Source organism: Grus americana, chromosome 18, assembly GCF_028858705.1.
Source record: "Grus americana isolate bGruAme1 chromosome 18, bGruAme1.mat, whole genome shotgun sequence".
NCBI classification, from domain to species: Eukaryota; Metazoa; Chordata; class Aves; order Gruiformes; family Gruidae; genus Grus; species Grus americana.
The window spans coordinates 4,611,814-4,630,183 of NC_072869.1; the positions used below are offsets into that span (position 1 = coordinate 4,611,814).

Genomic DNA, 18,370 nt, shown 5'->3' on the forward strand with positions numbered 1-18,370 from the left:
ACCTAGCTATTCTAATACCAGCAGATTAAAAAGTATAGTTGATCTCCAGTGTTTAAAAGAGTAAGCTTGCTACCTTTGGCACTGCCAAAATCTTTTCATAGCAGAGAAAAAGTATATGGGTAGATTTAAGCAAAGTCAGAATACACATACAGATGAGTCAAATTATTTCCCATAATATTTTTTTCTTTACAGCTTGCGAACCGAGGATTTGGTTGGCATCAAAACTTAAGATCCAGATGCTAGCAGATAGGAAAACAAACCAAACCAAACCATTAAAAATTATGCAAGGTTAAGTATATGCAGAATAGCTGTTAAAGGACTCTTGAAAGAACTTGAAAAAAAGTCTTCGAAAATAAGACTTGGCTTCACAGTCTCTGCATTATAAATTTTGGAATCTTCAAGACAGCTACTACCAGCAGTGTGATCAGCAATGCCTATTAAGAACTGCCTTGCAAAATAAATTTCACTGTATAGGTAAGAGAACCTTTAATCACGTGAACTTATATTTATCGGGAAATGTGCCCTCATATGGAAAAAGAATAGAAAGATAAAACTTGATTATATATCTGGTTTAGAAAAACAGTTTGTGGAAGAAATTCTGAAAAACAATTACCAGCCAGAACTGAATGAATCTATAAAAAGTTATTTCTGCTCTTTTAAAATCTTACAAATATCATTATGGGCTTAAGTTAAATGCATAATGGCTTCACCTGAGTCCACGTCACAAAGAATCTGACATTCAATGAGATGCTTTGTTATGCTCATCAGATATCAAGAGCAAAGCTTTAGCATAGTAAATAAAGACAACATAACCCATGTCTCTTCACTTGCTTTCCTCCTGACACTCTATCCACACTGAACAAGCTTTATGTTTTTCAGCTGAGAGTTCTGGTAACTCACGTAGAGACACTAGCAGTTTTATGAAATAAATGGATTTTTTTAAAAATTATTATAAACACAAGACATACTAGAAATCTTCTTAGGAAACACAGAAACTCGGGGTGGGGGAACCCAACCAAAACTCCACCACACTCTCAGTTTCAAGAGTTTCTAACATAATTTCTATCCAGACAAATAAGCATATTAATTGCACCAGCTCCATTAATTCAAATATTTTCTATATTTAATATTCACTACCACACCATATAATATATAATATATATAAGACCACACCATAATAGAAAAGCAGTAGGAAAAGGAAGGTCTGTCAGCAAAATCTATGGAACAACTACTCCATCCACTATGTATTTTAAATTCCATACATGAGATTTACAACTACATACTGTCCTGAAAGGATCAGATTTTGACATTACGTATCTGAATTTAAGACACATATCCTTTCCTCTACCTTTATTCTGTACTCCTTATTCTTATCACTAGCTGCCCTGAAAGTCTCTTGTCATTTCCCAGCTTAAATACCGAAGGCAATATAGAACATAAAGTTCCTGAGAGCAGAAACAAGTCCATTGAGACCAGAAGTTCCAGATACAGAATGTTCCTCATCTACAGACTTGTAGAACTTTCTCAGAATAGTATTACAGTTTAATAAAGAAGTAATCCTGAAATCTAGACTTTTGCAACTAACTTTCAAACATCTTACTGAATAGATCTGGCTAAGCATAAGATACTTTGAGGGAACGTAACAACTTCCAGAAAAAAAGTACAAAACCTGTTACAGGAATTGTAGTAGCTTTTACATCCAAAGACTAAGATGCTGTTCAGAATATTTTTAACCAAAAAATTAGAAACACTACTTTATTTTAATGGATAAACAGCTAATTTTTCAGGGAAGTAAAAAGACAGTGACTTTACCCATGCCTATACAGCACAAAGCATGTAACTTCTGCTTTCATAAAAGGAACAGAACCCTTCATTCTGGTCTGTGAAGTCCAATATTCCGATTTTGAGAGGTAAAGCCTTACGTGCATAAAAGACACAATAGAATGACTGCAAGTCACTAACACATTATTTCCACTGCTTTTCTAATTGCAGACCTGGCCTTTGCCTCATTTCTAGGCTCTACTTGATAAAATTTATTTTCACACTTCTACTTTAAATCAAAACACCACTGAATCTTCTATTTGAAGGCTGAGGGTTGTTTTAAAGCTACTTCAAACGCCCCAAAGACACAGTCCCATAAAACCACTTTCTTCTGGAACTCCTCAAGGTCTATTTCAGTTTGAAAGGATGACGACTTCTCAAAAATCACTGTTTTGACTAAAACCCCAGAAGTCTTATCTGCTTAACATTACAATTACACATCATATTTAAAACACTATTGAAAGTATTGTAATTAATGGGACAGACTGAGTTTAAATAAGTTAAAGTCTGCATCCAAACAGCAGAGATTCAAAATATTCAAATATTCCCCTCACAGATCTATTTTCACAGATCTAATGTCAAAGGTGCTATACAAATTAACAATATATTGAATGAATTGGCAAACATACCATTTTTATGGAAGAACCCAGTAAACGTAAGTTGCAAATGAGCAGACAAGCTAAACAGAAAAAAAGAAAGGCAATGTTAGAACATATAAGTATTTCCTTCTCACAGGAGCCCCTCCACTCACTGATGTTCTAGACAGGCCTACACAAGAGGCAGAACTATAATGAAGCAGTCCATCTTTCTAACTTGGAAACTGCCTGGATATAGCAGTTGCCATCGATGCAAAGTTGTAGACCAGTTTTCTCTTTACAGACTGATTCTCTTTGAGTATGTCATGACTTGATATATTAAAAAAAAGAAAAAAGTAGAGGTTTAAACACTACAGTAGAAGGGCATTGTCTGAAGATATGAGATCTTGCCTTCACAGGCAGGCAAACACATTTCCTAAACATTCATCAGCAACAGAGATTAGTTTTGGTGGAAATTTTCTGGAACTGCACTCTGAACCATGCACTTGTTAAAAAAAAAAAATCAATACCAACTACTTTAAGTTTGGAAAGCAGAATCTTTACAATGGGGAAGTTAAGCCTTAGAAATCAAGATTATCAGTCACATCAAGTCCACAACACGCATAACATGCAATCAAAATAATTGCATCTATTTTGTTTCAAAGCATTGCAGCTCATAGCCTATTCTGCTGACTGTAGACCCCATTTTATTTCAAATTGTTAAATTCAGAATACATTTCAGCTTAAAGCAAGCATTCATAAACTTAGAATAAAATGGGTCTCAAAAACACTTAGAAAAATTCAAAAACTATGTACTTCTGAAGTATGTTGTATTGAACAAAATATCATCTATTATACTAGAACACCAGATACAATTTTGAGCACCTTCACTAACTTCTCAGGAAGGTACAACCTGACATTCAATGCCTATTTTTAAACACAAACATTTCTGAGAGCACTAAGATGATTAGTGAAAGTGCCCAACAGCTTGAGCAGTCAAAAAACTGCATCTGTTTCAACTTGCATCATTCATCCATGTTACTTTTCCAGAAGAATTCTAAAGTACATTTTTCATAGTTTTGAAAGCACAACCCCCCATCAATATTCTGACTATTTTGATTCAACATGATCCTCATCCTTAAAAAGACAGTGTTTACCTAGCAACTATCCACAACATATGGAGCAAAATATAATTAAGAAAAATAATATACAGTAAATCTAGAAAACCTCTTAGAACACAAAATTTATAAAATTGTTTCAGACTAAATTGTATCTAGCATGGTTCCCTCTGAAGCAGGCTAATTATTTGTAAACACTATGGGAAAAGAACACACCACAAAAAACCATCTGAACAGGTCTTCACACATTCTAGCACATTCTAAACTTCTAGGTTAGTTTTTAAAATGTCTGGTTTTGTTTTAAAATGTCCAGAATGGTTTGCATTTCATGATCTATCAGTACATTAAATAGAAGGGTTTTGGTAAATTATCTGCAATCTTTCTACCAAAAAAAAAAAAAGAAGAAAAAACAAGAAAAAAAAAAAAGAAGAAAAAAAAAAGAAAAACCCACAAAGCCAACCTGTAGGACTAAACCAGATCTGTGACTGAATTGTAGACTACAACAGAATTATTCTGATAGTGTAACAATGGATTGGTTAATTTCCATCCTATATACGTTCACAAAAAGCTTAGGTTTTTAACTCATACATAATATAATTTTATAAAAGCTATGGTCATCATCTATCACACTCAAATATCACAAACGCACCATATGCTATATCACTTCTCAGTGAATAAGCTTTTTATACCCTTTAATTCCAGCACTAGGAAACTCATCAAGAAACAACAGATGAGGGGTATTTGCCATGCTTTCTTTTTGCCATCATTACAAAGACAGGCTAGGATGAAAATGAACCGAAACTCATCGTTCCCAAGTTTCACATCTCTGCTGAACTTTGACTTTTGCCAAATACATTATAGCAAATTCAGCAAGAGGTCAGTATTTTTTTTTCTGAAGCAAAGTAGTAAGACCTGATAAAATATGAGTTTTATCCAACATTTAAGTGTGTTATATAATTCAAACTCTTGTGGGGAAAAACTTAACATGATGGAACCAATAGGTACACTAGTATAAAGGTAATTACTATTTCACAATTAGAATCACAGAGTAAGCCCCCTGCAAGTGACAATTCCATATGGAATTAAGACTTGAAATTATCTCTTTGTTAAAGAGGGAGCACTTATTCAGATATAACTACGCAAAGGTTCAACATGAGATAAATGTGGGATCAGATCGCAAAAAAATATCTCGGACTAAACAATATTTCTCATGAGAAAATTAGAAGGGAAAATTTTTAAGTGTTACAGCCTTTAATGAAAACATTTTATAACTAGTTACCCTATTATAGCTTGAGATCAGTAAGATCTTTTAAATACTGTTAAAAGCTTCGGGGTTTCTTGTTTTGGTTTGGGGTTTTTTACATAACTATGAATGTAAGGTTAAAAATAAAGTGCACAACCATAAAAATCCCAAATAGTATAACTTCATCGTATTTTCCCAAATCTGCCTTTATTTTTTTTCATTCCAGCACACAGAGGTTTAGTTACTGACATAACTGACCATCTTAAGAAAACAAAAGGTAAGGCAAATACCTATTTGATGCTTCTATACACGTCAAGAAACAGCATGACAAATATTGAAAGTTTATCCTTATATTGCTTTTCTCAAAGTTTTTAAATGACCAGCACAGACACATTTGAAATGTTGCTTCCAAAATCTTAAAACAGCAATTATCTTGCTTCTAATAACTATTCTTTATCACTCTCATTTTATCAATCAAAAAGACTTCTGATTTAGCGCATGCATGTGCTCATTGGTACATACACACACAAATATATATGCAGGACAGTACCTGTGAGACTCTTGTTCTCCCTTCATTTTCTCTACTTTTGATAACATGTCGTCTACTTTGAATGTTTTCCTGTGAAGAAAAACAGAAAGCAGAAAGAATAGTTTCACATAACCCTTATTCCTGTAATATGTAACAAGAAAATTTATTCAGCCTAAATTTTTATTTGGTTTTCAATCTCAAACTGTCTATATTCAAACTGTCTATATATACACAATTTTAACCTCTGTTCAGAAAGCACCCTTTTTATACCTTTTTAGGCCTAGTAGCACACCCATGTTGTAGGGACACAACTGCGATACAGCTGTCTCAAGCAGTATCAAAATAATACAAAGAATTAAAATCAGACCTTTCAGAAGTAATCCTACTGCTCATAAGAGATGTCATTTATTCAAACCTTGCAGTGAACACATCTAACCACATTTCACCTTTGGTCAAAGGAAATCTTCCCACTTTAGTGACACTTAACCTACTGGGAATTCATGTGTAGGCTCTTCAGTCATTACTATTTTAATCTTGATCATAATAATGAAAAACACTTAAAAACCTAAGTATCCCCCCCCCCCCGCTTCTTTCTTTACAAAGTTATATTAAATGGACACAATACAAAGAACAATGAATTCTGAAGGTACTTCTGGAGCAGAGGGGGATAATGATAACCAATGACAACAATGTCACGCAGAATAATCACTTCAAATAATTTCTCTCCGTAATTCCGACATCAGTCTGTTCATGCTCATATGTTTAGCCTGTTCTACCATACGTACAATTTAATGTTCATTGCTAAATAAAGTTCACTCGTGAGCAGAAGTTATTGGATAGTTTCTAGAATAGCCTTTCTTTTTTTTTTTTTTAAAAAGGAAAATTAATGCTTGGGTCTAGATGCCAAGACTAGAGTGACAATGCAACAGCGCGAGGTGCTGCGATGACACCCTTCCTTTAAATTTATACCTTAGAAAAATTTAATAAGAACATCATAAGCTGTTGCCAAATAATGTATTTCTTGTGGGGGAACAACGATGACGTGCTCTGGGGAAGTGGGAAGCATCATCTACAGAAATATCCTGACTGAAGAACACTGATGTCATACATTGTCTACATTCAGCATGTAATGTATCTGAATGATTTAGCTACAAACCACATGGTGACTAAATAGCAACACTGGACAAGAAACACTACACAAGCACAGGGCTTCAGTCAGATAACAAGGAGAAAAAATAATGATTTGTGTAGTAAACAATCACTGATTCAAAGCTTTACTCAGCCAAAGGTTCACACAGATGACAGATTCAAGAACTGACTCACCTACACTAAAACGTGAGATTATTAAAATGAACGTTGCAACGCTCAGCTTTAAAGCAAGATTAATTTGTTGAAAGTTTCAGATTCTAAGCTAAAAAAGTCTCTGCGTGCACTTTACTTAAGCTCAAAATCAGCCACTGTTCCACAGAACAGCACGTAGTACAATATCTTTAGAAGGCTTTCTTCAAAATAAAGAATTGCTTAAAACAGCTCTAGAGCAAAGCTGTGTCATGACTGGAATACGAGCCAGAAACCAGCTAAGAGACAAACATGTTTCAGGAATGGGGGAAAGTTTAACAATCTTTCATAAAATATACTAGTACCTGACACAGCTCGCATTTAATATTTGTGAGCATGACTGATCCAGAAAGAACGACGACACCACCTTTCCTAATGTCAAACCTCAGGTTAGTTAAAACAAGAAGACAGTCCTAAAAATCTTTCAGAAAAACTAACAGCAGCAACCAAAAAACCCATTAACTCAAAATTGTTGCCTTTGAAATTAAGTTGTACAAACATTTAAAAAATATCAAAATTCCTTCAAAGTGAATTACTATTTTTATGTTAACATGTTCCCATGCATAACAGACAAAATTAATTTCTTGTAATAACCATCCCTAACACCCTGGATTTTCAAGGCAGCATTTACTTGTGCTGCAAGTATGCCCATCTTGTGCATTCCTTTCTCCACCCACTCTCACTCCAGTCAAGCACAGCAATAATTAACAAAGTATTAAAAGTCACATCATAGCAGGCCATTACTCTGTCAATAAAAAAATCCTATTATTCCTTTATCCAAATACTGTATGGGAATCAACTTCTATCAACAGTTAGTAACTTCTTTCCAATGCCATCATTTGGTCTAATAATTTAGGAACACCGGAAGACAGACCCACAGGCAGAAAGCCCATTTCAATTCTCCATCAAGTATCACTTGACCAAAGCATATTACCTCTCCAATGATAAGCAGCAACTTCAATACTTTTTTAGCCCAAGTTGACACACACCCATTAACTTACTCCTTATTAACACTTCTCTATACACATTCTGGTCTTTATAAACACTTTTTCAGTATTAAACATACGGACCAACAACAATGGATAATTTCTTGGTAAAAATGCAGTTTTACTTCCCTACCTCCAAGTGATAAATTTGTCTGGCATTTTTCTCAGACTACCGTAGAGCTAGAGATAAAAGATGTGGAGCTATAATTACTATTGTGATAGGTAAGTTCTATAGAGTTTGGAGATAACTTCTTTATATTTTACATGTGATAGCGTTTACTGAAATGGCAATCAAAACAATGACCGGCAATTTAAAAGTGGCAGACTTAAGAAGTTCTATGGGAATAAATAAAAAATATATATGTATAGTCACGGTCCACATAAGCAGGCTACCAATGATGCAGTTCCAAAAGATACTACTTTTCAAAAAGAACTCTACTAACATTTTTACTATACTGAAGCTAGGTACAGAAATTTTTCCTAACATAAGCCTTGGGAAGATCTACTCTAGTTTGGATATTTTTCCTCTTTTAAAGCCCTGTTTTCACCAGAATAACAGGATCATATACCTTAACCATTTCTATTGAATTAAGAACAGCAATTAAGATCTTGCACATGTTTGAAAGCGTTTACCAGCACAGATCAGCAAACACCTGTCCTGCCAGCCTCCTCTGGAAGTTCAGTTGAGACCGTTGTGCTACAGTCTCTCAGTTTTGCCACTACATCTAGAGTAGTGCAAATCACCTTTAACCTACAACTTTTGCCCATTTTACTAGGCTGAAAGAGAAGGAGTACAGTATTGACAAAGCATGGAAAGGTGGGAGGGGGGGCCCCAGGAAAGAACGCACTTCTTTGTAATTATTTTGGGGTTTTTCTTCCCCCTAAACTATGCTAGCTCACTTCCGTTGCATTACTGTGTTTTTATGAAGAAAACATAGTAAAATGTTTTACTTCCTAGACCTAACTACCAGAATAATTTCAGTAAGTCAGTATTGTCAGGAGACTAGTGAGTGAAACGGCTGTTAATCTGTTATTAGAACATTACCTAACTAAAATCACAGTTCTAAAACAAAGTGTTAAGGGAACTAGTAAAATCAGTAAGTTTCAAAAAGAAACTAAGCATTATTTGTGCAGCTGAATTTGAACTGGAATTTGGAACAGCAGACAACACAATGTACATGCAAAGTACCATTTCTTGTTTCCCAGCAACTACAGCAGATATCCAAAGAAACAGATTCAGGTAAAAGAACATACACATTCAATCAACTATAAGTTAATAAAAGTTACAAGCAAGAACTTCCTGTTGCACAATTCTAGTTAAAAACCAAAAAACCAAACCACCTTGAACATTATTTCTTAAAATTTGGGTCTGCCCTATTTTAAAATAAGTAAACAATTCACTTTGGTAATTTTTTAAGAAAAAGTAAGCCGCAGCTTGAAGTTTAAAAAAAAAAAATAAATCTGATCATTACCTGTCCTAAGTACCTGAAGTTGTATGTTATGGATTCAGTTTTAAGAAACAGTTATATTGTAACATTAAAACTAATGGCAAGAACATTAAACAATATCCAAGAGATCTGAGAATGCCATAGTTTATTTAATTTAAATAAAAGGCAAATTCTGTAGCTCAACAAATCATTCAAATATTACCTTCCTTAGATATAAATATAGTTTAAATTAGAATTGTCTACATAATCAGATTTTATTGCTATTCCTTAAGCGCTCATGATTAAGTATTTCAGTCCCACAGCAACTGTTTCCAAGCAATAAGAACTTTAGTGTTAAAATATTTTAAAATAAGTGTTCAGGCTACAAAAAAAAAATCCAAAGTGTAACAACTGATTTTCAGTGAGGGGGAAGTAACTGAAAGGACTTTACGATTCTGCTAATAAATAATGTACACTGCACTTTTCACTCTGCAGTATTTATATTTTTTAAAGTCTATTGACATGCAGCTGTAGCACCTTACATGATAGGAATGTCCATTTTGCAATGTCACAACTGAAGCCCTTTTCTCAAATGTATCCAATCCAAAGCAATCACTTTAAAGTGTTTGCTGTTTTTTTGTAAAATACTACAAAATGACCTTCATTTTTCAGCTTTTAAAATAATTACAGAAATAATTACTGGATCTCCCAAGACTAATTAACAAAACCAATAGTTCTGGTTGTTGGGTTTTTTGTTTGTTTGTTAAATAAACGGTAAGGTTACAGTTTAAAATAAAATGTTTCATATGATTATGATCAAGCACCATTGATTACAAGAGCTCAGATGTTATACAGTTTTGTTTGTTTTTGAAGAAGTTCTCCCCCAAAACAGAAAACAAACATGGGAGAATTAGTTAGGATTCTGCAGATAGTTATCCACATTTGAATACTCCCACTATCAACAGACGTCACAAACATAAAGTCACACACATCCTTAACATTGCAGAAGAGTTCTTTGGTCTCCAAAATCAACTGTAAAGTGATGTATGCATTTTTTAATTTCTTCAAAAAGAAAAGGTCATGTTTTACACATTTTGTAAAAAAAGGAGGTCACCCTCCACTATTTTTGGACTTCTGCAACTTAGTTCACATTTTAGGATCACTTTTCAAAAAACAATTTTACCTTTTGATATTTGTTCGGGAGTTTCTGTGGGACATGTAAGTGAGAGTTCTGTGCAAAAATATTGGCTGCAGGGAAAAAAAAAAAAAAAGAAAAAGGTTATGCTTTAATGAAAATTTCCTACAAGTCCCAAGCAAAGGAGTGATAAAGACCAATTACTCACTGCTATTAGATTCCTGGTACGCAGAAATCTGTATATCTGTGTTGGTTCTAAGAAAAAGAAACACATGTTATCCAATATACCTTATACCTCCAGAAAGACAGTTTTACTATGATAAAAAAGTATCTAACTTAGCATGTTGATTATTTAAAATTATTATCACAAAAGTCATTGTTTAAGTGAAGCATCACGATGTCCAAATAACTCCAAGTTAACAGCTCGAAGGTTACTCCACCTACTGTATAACACAAAGCAACTTCTTGTTTAAGCTACCGTAAATCAGTAGTCACAACTCAACTATGATCGCTCTTGCTTTCCACAAAATATGTTTCTTACAGCTTTGTATCAAAAAAGGGCAGAAAAAATAGCTCAACATATTACAACCTATTGTCAAATAGGTAAGTTTTCTTCATGAAGCTAACGAACATATCTGATATGATACCAAAATAGTATACTAAATTTACATAGTTGGAAAATTTGGTATCTGACTGTTCTATCCTTCTGGAAAGTACCAAGGTCACTTGCACAAGGTACCAAAACAAGAATAGGGACTGTCAGTTGACTATGACACATTGTAGATCATTCTAGGCTAGGAAATTCATTTCCAACACGTTTTATATTCATAGGAGCAGAAAAATGTTGATTCTGGTAAAGCAACTACTGTTTCAAAGTGCAAACAGAGGGAAGACAATACAGCAATATGCAATACTGACATGAAAGGGTAGCATCATTTCAAATAGGTATAAAAACCAAAGTTCAAAAGATCAAGACTCGCCTACAGAAAAGAGGACCTTCAGTTTAGTTTTAAGCAATTCAGTTAAATCAGGACAAAAATGTTTTTTTGTCTGGATCAGATTATATCTAACAAGAATTCTAATCTAAACTGAAATACACCCTTTTAAAATTGAAGTAAAAGTCAACTTCATCAACAAGAAACTTGGAAATGACTTGATAAAACACATTAAGCAGAGAGAAGAAGATGGAGAATGCCTTGATGTCCATGCTAAGGCTGCTAACACTGCCTCCATTTCCCACATAAAGAAAACAAACAACTTTATTTTTTAAGAAACATAAAACTTTATTTTCATATGACTACAAAACATTTATTTCAAATAGCTGAAAACTTTATTGGAATTTATGGAATTCTGTGAATAGAATTGAAAAAGGACCTAATATTATATCCTTTATCCCTTTTCAAAGACATAATTCAGCCTTATTTCCTTCTACACTTATGAATATAAGACCCCATAGAATCTATTATGAGAGACATATATTGTTATTAGAAAAGATAATCTTAAAATTAACCTATTAGTTCCTTTTAGAAGCCTGATGAAAACCAGTAAAATTCTGCTTACTGTAAATTATATTAAAATCTGTATTTTTCAAATCAAGATAAAACACAGGAAAGAAAGAAAGAAATGCACACTTTGCGAGAAAGTGAAAATACAGAGTAGTCACAACTTTTAAAGAAACATCCTGGGTTTTTTAGTCTCCAAAAGACCATGACATAATTATAATTTAGAAAGGTATGAAAACATCAAGAAGGATATAATTTAAATTAAAGACAGTGCATTGCTGCTTCAACTTTAGTCTTCCCAAGTAGAAAATTTCTGAAACACACTTTACAACTTGCAGACAAACATATGTTTCACAAGTCCGTATTACTCAGCAAAAGCTTAAAATAAATCTTAATATTTTTCTAGCATATGACCTTGAAAAGGGACAAAAGCATTCAGGAAGAATGTGATTCAATACTACATGTGTTAGGATTTTTTAATCCAATATTCATTTACTGCAGTTTTCCCTAACGTTCACGCTACAGAGTTAACGCACTATGATACATTTACGGTGTAACTTACTCCTGTCCACTACCTGCACAGCTCTAATGCTTCCCTTGTCTGACAGACTGAGGCAGGCATGGGCAAGAGAATTTTCCCCCCCATCTCAGACACTGAACGCTGACACTGAGCAAAACCTTGTAAAACTCGTTTGCCACTTGACCTATTTGCAGTACAGTATTTATCGAACATAGTGCTTTGTTAACAGGGCTAAGGTTCAAAGGACCCCGCATTATTAAGGATTTAAGACGCCACCAAAAACTCCAACACTTTCTCAAACACTGTCACTGTCTATAGTAAGCGAGTGGGAGCAGTGACAGCACCAATCCCAGAACCGGATCACGTATTTAGTAGAGCATTAAAAATTTCCTTCAAATTCTAGCAATTGCACAGAAATTTTTTAGTACAATGTAAGTTTATTACTACACTGTGCTTTTAAATCAGATTTCCAAAAACAACTTTCTGGTGCATCCAAGAGGATTCTCCTCCTATCTGGAACTGCCACAGGGTGATAACGTGTGGGTCGCAAAGGTCAGTTTCCAATATGAAATCTCAACTAAGGGACAATTATTGCCAGACAAAGAAAAACCAAGTACAGTGAAGTCTTAATCACATCCTGCCCCTGAAAGGGGCTCGAAAGGCAGTCGCAAAAGAGAGAAGAGCCTCCTCGTTCCCAACTCCCCAGTGCCTGCAAGGGCTGTTAGAGGAGAAAAGGGAACCGGCCACCCCGAAAGCCTGCTGGGAACTGTTACCGAGAAACCAAGTTCATCGGCTGAGAGCAGACACACACCCCCGCCCTCCACCCACCGGGCCCCGGCCCTGGGAGCCTCTCGCCACCCTGCCCGCACACCGGCCCCCGAACCTCGCGCTTCCGCCCGAGACCCGCCGGGCCCCCCGCCTCCCCGGCGGAGCCCCCTTCCTCCCCCGGCCCCGCTCCCCTTCGCCCTCCTCTCCGGTCCCAGCTCCCTCCCTCCCCCGACCATGTTTACCCCCGGAAGCCCCTACTCTCCACAGCCCTCCCCTCCTCCTCCTCCCGCCCTTTCTGCGGCGGCCCCGGCCGGTCCCGCCGGCTCGGGCCCCCACTTCCTCCCCCGGCCCGGTACTCACTCTCGAAGGCCTGAAGAAAGAGCTCGTGGTCGGCCTGGATCTGCTCCATCTTCGGCTTCTTCACGGGGGGCAGCGCCGCCGCCGCTGCCGCCGCCGCCGAGGAGGCCGAGGAACCGCCCGAGTAACCGCTTCCTCCACCGCCGCCGCCGCCTGCGGCACCACCGGATTTGCCGCCCGGAGCCGCCGCCGCGGCAGAGCCCCCGAACCCCCCGCCGCCGCCGCCGCCGCCTCCGCCGCCACCTCCTCCTCCGGCGGCGCCGCCAGCGGAGCCCGAGCTGGGCCCCGCACCTCCACCGTGCTTCTGAGGAGCCATGGGCCTGGCCCCCGAGAGGGCCCCGGCAGGACGGAGACCGAGCGGGGAGGGAGGGGGCGGCTGGGGCGGGTGGGGTGAGGAGGGGGGAGGGGAAGCGCCGAGCTCCAACTCCTCTAAGTCTCCTCCGCTCCGCTCTCCTCAGCGCTACGACCAGCCGAACCCGACGACCACGACGCGCCCGCCTCCTCCACTCGCCCATTGGCTCCGAAGATGGCGCCGCACCGCCGCATTGGCCGGTATGGGGCCCGCCCCCGCGTGACGCACGGATGGTTCTGGAAGAGTTTGGTTGGTCGGTGCGCTTCGCCGCTTGGCGCTTCTCCCCTCCCCCTCCTTTGAACTGAATTCGCGGGAAAGGGCCGCTCGCCCTCCAGCGCGGAGCACGCTGGGTAGAGCGGGCCGCCTCCTCTGCCTCGGCCGCCTCCGCTGCCTCTGCCTGGGGGCCGCCTCTCGCCACCCCGCGGGGGCCGCTCCCCCGGCTCCTGCCCTCGCACCCCCCATCCGCTGCTCTGCCCGCCCCCGCCGGGCTGCGCGGAGCTCCGGGCTTTCCGTCACCCTTCCCGCGGGCTCTGCCCCACGCCACGTCCCGGTGCCTCCGCGGCCGCACAGGTAGTTGTTCCCCTCTCGCCTGAGGAAAGACGACCCCTGCGCGGCGGCGCCGCTGAGGGGCCGCTTCGCTGCTCGCAGGAGCTGGAGCTCGATCGTTCAAAGAGCCAAATTAGTTGAAATAGAAGCTTTAAGGGTATAAATCGGTATCGGTTTTGTGGTAAAAATGGTTATACAGGGCGGGACGTGAGGTCCTTGTGGTATCCCTTAGCGTTAACCTTAATTAACCATGAGGTTTCCTCAGAGGACGGCACAAGAAATCGCCTGTTGGTGCACGAAGGCTTGAAGTCTGAGGTAAAATGTTCCTCTGGTTTTATTCCCACCTTTCTCTGCTTAATGAGGACCCACGGAGTCCTCGGGGAAATAAAAGTTGTGCTGCTGTGGCTACTTTCAGAGTCCCGACAGATGCCCCTGTATGGCCGAGCACACGTTCAGGATCAGGCCTTCAGGGCAAGCCCTCAGACTACTTCACATATGTGATAAAATGTAATAGAGTCCAACTGTGCAATGGGAAAATTGAGCACTGGCTTTATTTAATCAAGTCCTTATCAGTGGTGTGGCAAGCTCAATACATAAAAGGCTTTGACAGCCATCCTGTTCTATTTGCTTGCTTTTGCAAAACCTTTCAAGAGTAATTGTACAAGGTAGGGTAAAAATGGTCTATGTGTGAAATTCAGCCGTGAATTTTGATACCAGATACAACTGTGATGCTGGCACTATACTGTCTTGGCTTATCTTTTTTAATTCCTAGTGTTAAGGAAAATGCACTTAATGATAAATATTAAGAGGAAAACCATATATCAAAGTCAGCCGTGCTGTAAATGTGCCTTACGTTATCAAGATGTGATGTCTCAATTGTCTGTTATTAACCTTACTATGTTTTGGAAAATGTATGTATATACACCCCAGTTCCTTAATATTTATTCCTGCTTCATATCTGAAATGTTTTTTCAATTTTTCAATTATGTCCCCTCTTGTTGCTTTTTCTGCTGCACCATTTACCTTTCATGTTTGTTTTGGAAAGATCTTTTCTTCCCTGATGCTTTTTTTTAATTACTCTGCTTTCTTTCCTTCCAGTTTTATCAGACATTGATGTTTTCCATGCAGTCTTTTCTCTAATTTGTTTCAACCTTAATTTTCATACCTTTTTAGAAATTAATCTGTCACCATTTTACCTACGTTGTATTTTTCTTCTCTCCAAACAAAAAGTGATATTTCTAAAATATTCTGTTACACATTTTATTCTGCTTATTGTAATTGTCTCTGCTTAGTATTCCAGTTTCTTGATCTTCTATTTCCTACTCAAATTCTCTACAGCCACTCGTTTGTTGTTGCTGAACAGATCTTTACTTACTTACTGGCAGCAGCAGCAATGTTTGATGCACTGCACATTTCTGAGGACCTCACATGTAGCTTCTTCACTCTCAATACCAGGCGACTTCCTGGTGAGCCTTCTGATGCGTTGGGTATTTGCCAGTCTTCTGAACTCATAGACTAGATAGCAACAGTACACCAAATGAAGAGCATCTTTAGGTGATTGAGGTTGATCTTGAGGTCAGTGATACTCCATGACAAGTGACAAAAGGTAATAAATATTGCAGTATGTGTGAGAAAGGCTCCTAAATGTTGTGTAGCTGCAATTTTGTCCTTGGAAGCTGTTTATTTCCTAAAATCTATTCCTGTTTCCTCCCTACTGTTTACAAGTCTCTGCTGCTTCTGGTGGCTCATCCTTCTAAATTTCAAAACCAGGAGGAGGAGCCAGAGGGCAACTTTCCAAGCAGGAGTAAGAAAGATAATTAGGCAATTAATCTCTGGCATTGGAGTCAGATCTGCTTCTGAACAGAGGAACTAAGGATGAGACTGGAGCCTTGAGTGGGACAGGACAGTGCAACACAAAATGTGTGCACATGAGCCCTCCGGAAGCATAGGACTGCCAAATAGTACAGCTTTGACAGCTCAAGCCTGTTTTCCTTACTTGGTGGAGAAACTCTTCATTTTTTAAGTTATTTAGATCTGCTGCCCTGAGCTGTTCATATGTACTTAAAGAGCATACAGTACTGTTGAGATACGTTCAACCTAAAGAGCCTCAACAAATTTGAAAGGTCATATTTGGGGCTTCATAGTATGGATGGCTAGAAAGAGCGCAGGACATAAAATAGCAAGTAACTTTTATTTATTCAGCACAGTTAGAAGCAAGAAAATAAATACTCCTTTTTAGAAAGACGAAAATAATTATGGTTTCTTCAGAAGACATGGGCTGTGGCATGAAACTGTTGTGCTCTTGACCTGCCTGGTAATATAGACTGCTATAGATATTACAGAAGCATTTATTAAAAAATAAATTGTTAAAAACATTTTCTTGTATATATATACACACCAGGTAAAAGAAAGAAGTTGGGCATATTTAGTAAATGACAGCGTATCTGCAAAGCCAGTGAAAATGTGTTTTCTAATAAAGTAGTCTAAAAAAGACAAGCAGTGAAATAGAGTATACTGAAATTGATACCAACTCTTAAGTAAAATATGATGACAAGTAGTGTATTTTTTCTATGAATGTAGAAAATATCCTACAATAATGCAAAAAAGGGCAGCTTAATAAGTTCATTTGCTAAATGGAAGAAACAATAATTTGCAAACCAGGGTTGCTGTTGGAACAAATTCCTGGTAGTGAAAGCAGAAGTAGTATGTCAGATTTTATGTCTTAGATGGCCAATCCATTCTTGTTTTCACATACTGTTAGTGGGATTTGCATTTGATATCTAAAAGATCAGATTTGTTTCCTGCAGATTGAAAGCATATGCTACTTGTAAATTTCTTTTTCCAAAGCTTTTTTGCAACCTGTATGTACCCAGCATTCCTGTCATCTTGAAAGGTTAAACTGCAGTGATTTCTGCCTCTTCAGATAGGTATGAAGTGCATGCATATTTTATCCCACATCATGAATTTTTTCTTCATTTCATAGTTACAGGGTTTTTTTGGTTGCCTGTAGTACCCCTATAGCCACACTACTTAACTTTCCAGGTTCCAGTCATCCAAATTACTGTATCTCAGCACAGGAATATTTACAGAGTAAATAATTTTTTAAAGGGGGAATAAATACCTGTATGCTTAGAGCTTAGTCTAAATGATAAAGTTCTGTGAGTACAATTACACTGTTTTCCTCACATCTCTAAGCATGGGTTGGTCTATAGCAATTGTTAGTAACTAACTAAACACTGCTACAGATCTAGCTTATTTTCTGAGAACTTAATTTTAAATAAACTTTGGAACAAAAGACTAGTGCTTACTAGCTGAATATAAACTTTTGGTCAATCTTTTTTTAAAATTGCTTACAGATTCAGGCCATCGTGAAAGCCAGCATCAGTATTTATTAGGGAGCGCTATTATATCACGGTGGTGAGGAACTGAAGTTCGCTATTCAGGGTGTTGCTGAGAATAACAAATCCTCAGCAAGTGTACTGGGTAGCTGCATTTCTTTATTTTGGCCTTGAGCTAGTGAGCACATTCAGTGGGATTCAAGGGCATCCAGCATGGAAGAGACCTTACACACTCTGCTTCTGAGAACTTTACTTCTCTCTGTTTTCATGCTTCCAGGTTCTCCTTCCCACTCTGTGTCCAGCCCACCAAACCCAGGTTTTCCATGAGAGAAATGAGAATGCATAAATGCTGTAGAACCTAGACAAACAAAAATGCTCGTGCAGAGATGGGCAGGTATGGGTCCCATAGCTGTATCACTGTCCTGCAAATACAGATCCATTTCAGTAGCATCCCTTTCTTTCAATTACATGAATAAACTTAACTAGATGCTGAGTTAATTTCATCTGCAATAGTTATTAATTAATTTTTCAGTTAATATTCTTTATTTTCAACCTGATTTGATGTTGATCAGCAGTAACAGGTCATGGAAATTATTAGATAAGCTACTCTTCCCTACCTACTTGGAAAGCAAAAGTCAGCTCCCGCTTTGTGTTTTCTCAGTCTCTTGTAAACAGAGGCTACATAATATGGCAACTGGAGGAAGGGAGTAGCTACAACTTTCTGGGTAACAGCGTGAGAGCAGATAGGCAGGGTACCGGGGATGTTTAGGATGGCAGGATCGTATTGCATTTGGGGTGGTAGCTCTCAGTTTCAG

The 18,370-nt window shown here is 38.1% G+C and overlaps 1 protein-coding gene across 1 annotated transcript in view; it reads right to left on the reverse strand.

The window, feature by feature from the left end:
• SUZ12 (SUZ12 polycomb repressive complex 2 subunit) overlaps positions 1-13,768 on the reverse strand; it is a 30,631-nt gene extending 16,863 nt beyond the window's left edge. Inside the window, exons 1-5 of the mRNA XM_054846846.1 lie at positions 13,323-13,768; positions 10,381-10,427; positions 10,221-10,285; positions 5,308-5,376; positions 2,451-2,500 (exon numbers count right to left, since the gene is read on the reverse strand). Coding sequence (XP_054702821.1) covers positions 2,451-2,500; positions 5,308-5,376; positions 10,221-10,285; positions 10,381-10,427; positions 13,323-13,635 — 544 coding nt within the window. The 5' untranslated portion in view covers positions 13,636-13,768. The remainder of the gene's footprint in view (positions 1-2,450; positions 2,501-5,307; positions 5,377-10,220; positions 10,286-10,380; positions 10,428-13,322) is intronic.
• Positions 13,769-18,370: the final 4,602 nt, after the last annotated feature.